The 11097-nt window shown below is 42.0% G+C and overlaps 1 protein-coding gene across 1 annotated transcript; it reads right to left on the bottom strand.

Moving 5' to 3' along the window:
• Nucleotides 1-2759: 2759 nt before the first annotated feature.
• Nucleotides 2760-10833, bottom strand: PTGS2 (prostaglandin-endoperoxide synthase 2). The gene is made up of 10 exons (XM_075507807.1): nt 10501-10833; nt 9938-10054; nt 9683-9826; nt 9081-9224; nt 8512-8693; nt 7596-7679; nt 7167-7413; nt 5873-6159; nt 5568-5715; nt 2760-5416 (listed from the first exon to the last, which is right to left on the bottom strand). The coding sequence occupies exons 1-10, from the start codon at nt 10550-10552 to the stop codon at nt 5010-5012; spliced, it is 1812 nt and encodes a 603-aa protein (XP_075363922.1). The 5' UTR covers nt 10553-10833; the 3' UTR covers nt 2760-5009.
• Between the last annotated feature and the right edge of the window lie 264 nt (nt 10834-11097).

The raw sequence follows: 11097 nt of genomic DNA, 5'->3' as shown, positions 1-11097 counted from the left end.
CAGTCTCTTGCCAATATTAATGAAAATATCTGGACTTATAGAGTAAGTATGCACAGGAGTCACAGGACATTTTATACTCATTTTAAAAAATAAGTATCAGAGGAAAAAAAGTACTATTTGAAACCAATTGTACTGCCTCTCAGTATAATGTTATTTCCAAACTGAGACTCCAGATTAAAGGAAGAGGAGCACTCAGCTCTTTCCAAGGAGAGTTTTCTCCATATGATGTTTCTTTGAGATGCTGCTGCATTTCTGCCTTGCGTGGCTCTTTTCATGCGTTTTAGCAAAAAGGTTAGGATCTCTCCATTCACCTCCTTTTCCATATTTAGAGTATATAGCTACAGCCTGCTCCTTTCTGTCCTATATATATTTTCTTACAACTTGCAGGTTTTTTCCTTTCTGGTCTTCCAAAGGAAATAGCACATCTTTGCAATAAGCTTTTCCAGAGCTGTTCACCTATTTCAGTAGCTGTGAACAGGCAAGGAACAAGTGATGTGTCCATTCCCCTCTATCCGGGTTCCCTCTCTCCTTCCTACCCTTCTTGCAGCTTGGTCAAACTATCTGTGACTTTTCTGGATTGATGCTGAAAGCCGAAGGGGTATTTTCTTGTAAAGCAGAAGCCGCTTGTGATAGAAATGTCTCCTGAAACCTGGGTAAAGTGGCTGCCTTGAGAACATTACTGCTCCATTGTAAAAGTCAGCACACCTCCAGTGAGTGTATCAGAAGTAATAAACCTGGTCAGATGCCCGCGGGGCTCCGACTCAGCACCCGTAAAGACCTCTTACGCAGTGGGCAAGCAAGCAAATGACGTATGGCAAAAGCCCTCAGTAAAGGTGATGGTGTACAGTGACCTGCTCCCAAAGCACAGAGCTCTCGTGCTCCTTGATGGACTTCCCTCCAAGGGTATGACTTAAATGCTGAGCCCCCTACTTTACTACATTGCCTTGGGTGAAACAGTTACTTCAACCCAGGCTGGAAAGCAAGTATTTCGCAGGGCAGGTTTCCTCTGAGGAACATTCTTGCCTTTTGTATCATCAGGACATGCCCCTGCTCAGAGGGAAGGAGGAGCTCCTCCACAATCAAGCTATCTCATCCATTGTGCACCGAATCCATCCGGACTGGCCCTTCCCTAATTAGGGCAGCAGTCACCTGAAACATCTTCTCCATGGATGACCTTGCTGCCACCTTCTCACTGCCGCGCCTCCCTGTGCAGTGCCTCACCATCCCTGCAGCAGCGGCCAAGCCCGTCCTCCTCCCGCTGAAGCGACTAGCCTCATCTTTGCTCGCTCCCTTGCTCAACTTCCCCTCAAAACAGAAACTTGTCAGAAATCAATTAACTTGTAGAGTGAATGAGTTTACTGGTTATTAAAGAAAAAATATTGCTCATACATGGTCTGCATGTGCCTCCGTTCACCCACAGCTTCCACATGCTGCCCAAAGAGGGACTGGAGTGATGCTCTTGGAAGGGTCCTCAGGACATTGCACTTTTGGGGCTGAAGATGGTCACTGAAGTGATGAGGACTGAGTTTTAAGTTAAGGAGAGTTGCTGGTGGTGTTTAGGTGCATGGGTACAATAGGAATATAAGGGCACTGCACGCTGGTGGAGATCGAAAGGAGCTACAGAGCAGAGGCAGGAGGACTGTTATATTCCCATGGCTGGAGGGTTGTGGGGAATATAAAGCTGTGGGTCACTGGGATGAGCCTTGGACCAAAGACAATTTTAGGTGGCTGGAAGGAAGGTGACTCTGGATGAAGGCCTGTGGCTATGAGGCTGGTCACTAGGAAGAGGCTGTGAGAGGACAGAGCGCCAATATTGGGATGGGGGAGTACTGGAGACAGTCAACAGTGGGATGATAGTGGGGCGCTGAGTACAGAAGGGTGGTGGAGGTGACATTTGGTCAGCGGCTGGGTGGAGGTTGTAGGAGTTGACTGAGGCAGCACTAGGTGCATGATCCCCTCAGTTGTCTCCTTCATAGCCTCCCCTCATTTCTTATCAGAGACGAAAACATAGGCAAGAGAGCGGGTGGCCTTGGAGGTGCTTTTTGTAGGACAGGAACACATTGCATCAACTCATGCAGTTCCCCCCTCTGTCTTGATTAAGCACACCGCTGCTCTTGTCCTAGCCCCACTGCCCATCTTTCCAGCTTGCACGACCCTTTGCAAAGTTAGTCAGTAACTGTGATAAAGATAACAAAGCAGGGCCCTTGTGGCTGTCACAGCTTCAGTTTGCTGTCTGACAACAGGGACAAGCTACCACTGCTGAAAACATGCTCAAGTGCAAAGACCTTGTCCAGTGGTTGCTCATATCCCAAAGCAGTTTCCCCCTAAGCTTGAAGAGAAATACCTATGGACCGTGCTTGCTTGGAAAGTCTTAGCCCTCAATAGGGGTGAAGGGAGGTTGGTGTTGGTGTAACTCTAATATTGTACTTTCCCTCTAAAGCACCTGGGTACTCAAGAGATGGCATTGCTGGCATCTTTACTATGGTGAATAGCAGCTGGCTTCTCTAGGAATGTCATAGTGAAATCCCTTTTCACTGGTGACCAAAAGGAAAAAAAGTCATCCAAATATGATTATTTTTAAGTTTAGGCATCTTGGGCCTAACTTAATGCTGTTAGTAATTCCCTGGAATTCTCCATTTAACCTTAAGTGGCAAATAAGATGAAAGAATTGTTTCATACTAAATATTGCTGAAGGAAATCACATGTAAGTGAGCCCATACAGGTAATGTTTTTAATTTATTTATATAAACAATTGCATTTTAAAAACATTCTTGTCCTAGAAAAATAAAATGAAAAACAATTCATAGAATTTTAAATAAATAATCTCAAACATACACATTTATCATGAGCAACTTAAACCCAGCCAAACCCAGCAGGCTGGGTTACAGATAAGTGACTGTTGAAATGTGGCTGCAGAGTACAAAATGCAGAGTGAACATGACTCCTTTCTGAAGCAGCTTATAACTTAACTCAAATGACATAGTCTGAGGAATTCCTCTTTACCTACTCCAAAATAACTAGATCTGTCCAGACTTGTCTCCCTTTGACTCTAAGCCAAACACTTTTCCTTGTTAATGGCAGAAGGGTGCTCTGAAGAAGCGTGTTCCAAAGATGGATCTGAATGACAATTACATGTTTAACAAGTGTCCAAGCAGTTTCCACTTACTAGCATACACAGTACTAACCACCTTTTAATACAAGGTTATTGAAGTTTTTCCCCTTTTTCATTCTTCAAATAGAAAAAGGAAAACAAATGCCCTTTCTCCCAAAGCATTCATACTAAAGACCACTCAAATCAGTCACTAGTATTGATTGCTATAGGAGATTCTTGATTCAGCTATTCATGCTAACAATTACAAACTTACACAGCATAAGTTAATCAGTGTCTCTAAACAAATCAACAAAACAGAACTCACAGTCAAAATATACTACTGCCATAGCTGTTACAATGCATGAGCCTCTACAAATGTTCAAGAGATTCAGACAAAATACAAAACAAGTCCTTTTCCACAAGTAGTCAAGGAATTTTAGGCAGGGGCACAGAATAGCAGGTTGCTGCTCTACTCCAGTCTGAAGTGGAGTACCTATAGTTCACCTATAGGTCCCCAACTGTTTTTATGGGAAGATTACCCTTCTACATTTCCTCTCCAGAAATTAAAAAGATACCCTTATATGCAAAATTTGAAGTGCTGGTACAAGATCCTGTGTAACTTCTTATGTGCCCAGATAAGACCAGATAAGATTTTAGTGCTGATAAGATTTTAGTGCTGATCAGGACAAATATGTCTAGGAGATTTTGTGCTAGCTAGCCAGTTTTATTTAAGTTTAAGCCACTTAAAATGCCTCCGTTTAAGTTATAAACAAAATACTATCCCTCCTCCCCCAATAAATAGAACTATAAGTCACAAGTATGGCTTGTGTTTGTAGACATAAGCTACCTCCAACTCTTGGTGCCTTGAAGTTTTGCTAGATCTATTCTGTATGCATTTCTCTGCTGCACATGTTTACACAGCTTCTCAGTTTTCACTGTTCCCCAACAAACTCCATGTTTTGGGTACACAAAGCTATACTATAGTCACATCCTTAACTAAAGCTATACTGTCCATTTGTCCTTAAAGTGACAGAGATTAAAGTTATATTATCAAGTAGACCAAAAGAACTACAGCTATGAAAATACAATACTTTGGACTAAGTTTAAGACCTCCCCAAACATGCACAATAAAACATCTGTCTCAAAATACAAGCAGCCTTGTGTTGCAGCCTGAGAGTCAGTTATTTCTAAGCTCAGTACCTTATTATCATCCTCTTACACAAATAATACTTCTGTGACATGTGCTTCAAAAACAAGTAGAATCCAAGACAAGTTCCATTTTCTTTAAATAATTAAATTAAAAAAGTGTAATGCCACATAAAAGTGACTTACACAAAAATAAACATATAAGTTACTATACAAAGTGCCTTATTTGCAATGAGGGAGAGGTAGTATCAACGATAAATGCAATGCATTTTCTGACTTTACATACATAAGTGAGTCAAGTATATGTATTTTTTGTTAATCTTGGAGTGCTCATACTGAATTAATAATCTTTTCTGGCAGCTTCCATTAAGTCAATTTTTTCTTGTACTTTTAGTTCAATGGCCTGTTTTCAAGTTTAAGGATTTGCTGAAGCAACAACTTGCTTTTAGTGTTGTGACCTATCAAGTGAAAAGACAAAAAGCCACCAACAACCTTTGTCAAGTATGAAAACATAAAAAAAAGTTGGAACCTTTGTCCACTTTGGAATACATAGTTCTGTTACAGAAGACTTTAATCAAGGGATTCACAACTGTAGAGCTCAGACACAGAAAATCCCTTTTGTAAATAGAGGCCTTACCTGAGTAAGGAATCTAGGGCAACCCCCACAATGAAGATGCTCAAGATTTTTTGGGGTTTTTTTTGTTTGTTTTGAAACACTTTAAAGCCATAAATAGAATAAATTATATAGTTAAATAAATAAATAGATTAATTTTTACAACTCAGCAGATCGCTCTTTCAGTAGTAGTGTGGGGTTGATATCTTCCATTGCTGTTTTTGAGGTACTAACATTAATAGTTGCCTCTGTGGGTTCAGGATTTAAGATGTGGAAAGCAGTGAAAGGACAGCCTTTCACATTGTTGCAGATGAGCTTCTGTAAGGAGGCAGTATTAATTATTTCAAAGCCCACTTTTCCACCAAAGGTGCTAGGCTTCCAGTACTCAGGGGAGCAGATAGCATTTCCCATCAGTCCTTTCAGAGAAAATGGTGCTCCAATCTCCACCATTGTTTCACCAAAGATGGCACCTGGTCGTGGCTTTTCTACAAGAAGGCCTGGGTACAGCTCCATAGCATCAATGTCTCCATAAAGCTCTTCCAGCTCAGCTGCCATTTCTTTTTCTCCTGTAATTATTGATGAGTAAAAACTGTAAGTGGAAAAAAATCCTGTTTTCATTGCAACACTATCCTGTTCAAGTCCAGTAATAGCATTGCAGGACTGTTAACCATTTTAAGAAAAGGGCCCTTGTTTGTTAGAAAAGATGAAAACTGTTACCTGTAAGTTCTTCAAATGATTTGAATGGTTTCAACATGAAGCGTTTCCTGTACTCATTCAAGGACTGGTATCGCATTTGTCTGCTTTGGTCAATTGAAGCCTTTGCTACTTTCTGTACTGCAGCAGGAACGTTCTTCCCACCAGCAACCTATTTAAAGATGAAGAGTAGTAAGATCTCCCAATAAGAATCATGAAGTTGTGCCTTTATAGTATATGATTAGTTTTGGATAGCTTTATTCTACCCCCTTGTCCCACCCCCAGTTTATGTCTCTGTTGGTTCACTAGCAACTTGAGAAAGTACCTACCCTGCCAGCTCTTTGCTTGGAGAAAGACTTCACCATATGGGAAAGGCCATGTTCCAGCATTATAGAGTTGTTGTAGAGGAACTGCTGGAAAGTGTACTCCTGATTGTGTATCTGGAAAGTGTCAGGCAGAAGTGGGTGCCAGTGGTAGAGAGTATTGAATTCAGCTGCAATTCGGTTCTGGTATTGAAATCGCTGGTGGAACAGCAGTTCAGGATCAAACTTGAGTTTGAAGTGGTAGCCGCTCAAGTGTTGCACATAGTCCTCAATAACAATCTTGATAGTCTCTCCTGTTGGTCAATGAAACAGAAGAGAATATTGGTACTGGTTCCCTGAGAAACTTTAGGTCATTACCCTGCTCTGAGAGAAAATACCATTTCTCAACTGTTCTAAAAAAAAAAAAATATACTACAGTGATCAGGATAACAAACCCTTCAACATTCCGTTATCTCTTATAGAAAATGATTCACATATTTTACATGACTATGAGTAAGGGGTGGAACAGCACTTAAGATCCCAAGAGTTTTTGGCTGTAGTAGAGAAGTGTTTTCTATAGCCTGCTCCCCACCTCCCAAGATATGCTTCCATGTTATGTTCCACCAGACAGCACACATCAGTACCTATATTGTGTTCAGTTACACAATACTCTCTAGGATAGAGGTAGGGGATAATGAAGAAAGTTGGTATCTGAAAGCAACTCTCAGCTTCTGAGGTGCTTTATAAAGTTGTCTTGGTTTACCGTTCCAGTCACAGTTTGGGCAAGGTCTTTTCAAGCGTAGTGTACATCATCATTTACATAAAACAAAATACCACTGAACAGATAATTAGACAGAAGTATATAGAATTACATTTTACATAACTTCCTGAACTTTAGACTTAATCATAGCCTTCTTTTAAAGCATACCTGAACTGACCTAACCCCAGGGGAAAAAATCCACAGAAAACCCCACAGGATCTAAGAGTCTGAGGTCACCTAGCCTCACACACTTTCCCTCTGAGAAGCAAACCTTAGCTTCCTGCCTTTTTACTGCTTTCAGTTCTGTTTCCCTTAGATAAGGGAATTAAGTATCACTTAGCTCAGTCTTCTTCAGTTCTGTCTTCAACGTAGCTGGGAGGAAGCTGTATCTTAAATACAATCCCAGTGACAGATCATGAAGACTCAGATGTATGCCCTTACACATCAATTTAAGTAATAGCTTTTCCTCTTACTACACCTACTGCAGCTGCAGTAGATAATGGGTAGAAGTGTCACACTCAAGAGAAGGTTGGAGTTCCATGTAGTAAAAGTGACACTCACCTATCAATATGAGTCTAGTAGTTTGGAACAGCTGCTCATCCTCCCACTCTGGATGCTCCTGTTTCAGGATGTCACAGACCCGGTTGTGTTCCCTCAGCCATATTGTAGCATACATCATCAAGCCTGGGACCAAACCAAACACTTCCTGCCCAACAGAAAACTGCAAGTGCTCAGGTACATGAGGAGGGTAGATCATCTCTGCCTGAGTTTCCTTCACTGTTGGTGGATACATTTCTCCACCAATCATCTGCCAGGGGAAGGAGAAAGAACAAAGAGAGTTGTAAGCTATGATGCTTATGAGTTAAGCTGTGTTGATTCTGTTAGTACTGACTTTAGGCTTACACTTTAGATCAACTACATCATGCACACAGTGCTAGTTTTAGGAAATGTCATCCAATAAGAAGGCAGGAATTCTGAGGTAAGACATACCTGGTATTTTAGCTTTCCATCCTTTAGAAGTCTCAGTTTAAGTTGTCTCTCCAGAGTCTCTCCATAAATATGGTTCAAGTCAACCTATAAAATAAAAGCATTTGGAACATGAAACCAAGCTGCATTTTTTGCTATTTTAGGACAGGTCCCACTTCTATGGATGCCAATAGCAGCTCATTCCTTAGATGTTTACCTTTTAATTATATTATTACCTTGTAAGTATCATGCACTGATATTTAAGATGAAACCAAATTATTTCCTGGCAACTGGAACAGTCTCTGCATAAGAGCAAGTTTTTAAGTTGACTGGCAACTTAAGAGGACTCTGTTTGAAGTGTCAGCAGCTTTCTATTATGCAGACAGCTCTTTCTGTATATACAGACATACCCATACATATTTCCATTTTAGACATACACATATTGAAGAACTCTTTCTCCAAAGGCTGCCTGTTTTGTAGATAAAGATCCTAAATCCAAGTCTGCTTTTGAAGTTCTTTTTAAGCTAAGTCTCTTCAATTATCAGCACACAAGATACTTTACAGTGCTAGATACAGCTCTTTGCAACTGACAGAAAGAGTCCAGAGCCAGTGAGTATCCAGAACCTATCTAACATGCTTTAGGTGTAAGCAGATTATTGGGAAGAATAACAAAAATCATACAGGTCACTGTGCAGATATTTTAAACAGAACCACATGCTTTGCACAAGCAGTTCTGACCCAGGAAGAGACACTATCGACTGCTAGAATTTTGCCTAAGAAGTAGTTACAGAAGGGGTAAGCCCACCCATTTGCGGCAAACAGTGTTGCACAGTACATGCACCAGTGTTTGTGTACCCTGACAACCTGTAAGATACCATTCTAGCTGCTCAGTAGCTCCTAAGAACTAAGTGCTATGTTCAAGTTAGAGCTATGATCATACCCCATGGCCGAGAGCTTTAGTGAAGCCAGGTCCCTTCTTGTGGTCTGTCTTAAAGAACTGATGAGTGAAGTGTTGGGCAAAGAATGTGAACATCATATTTGTGCCTTGTGGGTCAGGAATAAATTTTTTCCTTAGCAAAAACTTCTCCACAATCAGCTTTGAATCTGGAAGCTCTTTCTTACCTGCAAGACAAAGGAATAGTGAAATATTCAAGATTGCATATGTTTATGCAATACTTAATTTTGTTCCTAACAACAAAAATCTTAAGACCTTCAATGTATTATTGAAGGATAGCAGCATACAAATAAGGGGAATTATCTGCTTTTCTATGCTCACTTACTTGATTTTATTAAACTTCTAAATTCCTTGGTTTTAGCATGTAACTCAGTAATGAAAACCAGAATAGTTATTTTTTAGGTCTTTACACAGTGTAGCCAAAACATGGCTATTCTTAAAGTCAATTACACTGGAAAAAAGGTTAGACAAGCATATCTCATGGTGTTTTCTAAGAGGATAGGATAAGCAGAAATTCATAGAAGTGAACATTATGCATCTGGTTTATTCCTTACCTTTAACACCCATTGGTGTTGGACAGTCAAGTCCTACTGGTGGAAGGCTTCTTGTGTAATAGGAAAGATTGGAATAAGCTTCCCAGCTTTTGTAACTATAGTCACTATTGTAAATTGGTGGGCTGTCAATTAAGTGTGATCTTGCTGGAAAAGAAAGAAGTATTTTTTTTAAAACTGTACATTTTAGTCTCAAAAAGTAAATCACAAGGCCAGATCTTTTCCATATCTTTTGGCAGCAGTTGCATTGACAAATTCAAGACATATCAGTTACTGATGTTAAATGGGATTACAGTTACTGAATAACAGGACTGGGTCCTGGATTATCAGCTGGATCCAACTATCAACATGAGCAATTTGGTGCAAAGTTTATGCTAGTAAAATCCTGGATTCTACTAGAGATTAGAGCAAAATTTATTTCCATTTCAAAGCACATTTCACACAAGACTGCAATCGTGCTGAAACCTTAAGTTTTGGTTAGTGTTTTTACCTTAGAGCATTTTAGCTTGCTAACTTTATATATGGACCAATCAAGTACAATATTCTGGAGTCCTATGAGTAATTTCTGCCAGTTAAGAGGACCAGAAGAGAGAAGTCATACTTACATGTTAATACATATCTCATAATAGCATCTCGTAAGAAGGGAACATTGTTGACAATATTCCAGGCTCCTTTGAAGTGGGTGAGGATGTAGTGGACAGTATTTGGTGAAGGTTTCAATGTCAGCCTCAGCCACGTGAAGAATTCCGCTGTGAGCATTTATGAAAAGATTACTGTAAGTTAGCTATTGAGAATAACCTGCAATCCTGAAACTGAATTCTCAAATTTCATTTCCATGAACAGAGATTTAAGATACTTACGTGTTGTACAGTTTTCCCCATAATATCCTGTCCTTGTACAGTCACATTCATATTGATCAAATCCTGTTGTCATGCATACTCCTCTGTTCTGACACGGATTTGAGCAGCAAGGGTTGGCTGAAGTGAAACCAAATGCTCCAATTAGTGTCTTTTATAGCTACACTGGTATTCTGATCTCACTAAGCTAATTTTTCAGATGTAGGTAGACAACACCCTGAAGCTTAATGCTTATCAGGAAGACAAAAGAATGAGCATCCATTCACTTTAGGCTACTACAAGTAATAGTTATCAACAAAAGCATAGGATTTTGGCTGTGTTTCCTGACAGCAATAAACCCACTCAGAATGGTTGGACTGTCTCACACAGGGCAATGGAGGCCTGACATCCTTTCTACCATACATCAAGTACTCAAGAAACCACAAAAGAATACAGAACATTAAAAAATCATTAATTAAATCTATGTGCAGCTGAAAAGAAAAAAAAAAAAACCGTCCATGGTTTGAATCACGATTCATCCACGGCCGGACACGCTCCTGCCCCCGTGAAGGGGGGACGGGACTCACCTGCGTGGCCGGCAGCCAGGAGAGCGGCCAGCAGGGCGCAGGGCAGGATCATGTCCCAGCAGGGCTGTGGTGGAGCTCTCACTGCGTCTCAGGCTCTGCGGGTGCTCGGCGCCGAGAACCCAGTGCCGCTCCCAGGTAGGCGCCCGCCTATTTATTCCTGGCGCCGCGAATGAGTCACCCCCTCTCCGCCCGCGCGCCGGAAACTATCACGAAATGGGGGATTTCGCGCCGCTGCGCGCCGGTCCGCCCCGCCCCGTCGCCGCTGCCGCCGCTCCCACCTGCTACGGGCCGAGGTCGCCCACCCCCGGGCGCCGTCGTGCTGCGACGCAGGCACTGAGGTGGTGGTGGACGTGCGGCGGCGCTGCCGTCGTACCTCTGCCAAGCCTCCGCCGCGGCGGGCCGTGGCGCGCTGGCTGCTCGCGGCCTTCCAGGGAGCACCCGCCTGGGGGGGCTGCTGCTGGAGCCCCCCGCCCCTTTTGAGTTCCCGGCGGCCTCGGGGAGGAGGAGGAGGAGGACGAAGAGGAGGTAGTGGTGGTGCTTTTACGGAGACAGCTCCTCAGCGCCGCCGGCGTCTCCTCAGGGCAGGACAGGGCAGCG

Source organism: Mycteria americana, chromosome 7 (genome assembly GCF_035582795.1).
Source record: "Mycteria americana isolate JAX WOST 10 ecotype Jacksonville Zoo and Gardens chromosome 7, USCA_MyAme_1.0, whole genome shotgun sequence".
Classification (NCBI taxonomy): Eukaryota; Metazoa; Chordata; class Aves; order Ciconiiformes; family Ciconiidae; genus Mycteria; species Mycteria americana.
The sequence above is the reverse complement of the archived record's forward strand: the minus strand, read 5'-3'. Positions and strand labels throughout refer to the sequence as shown.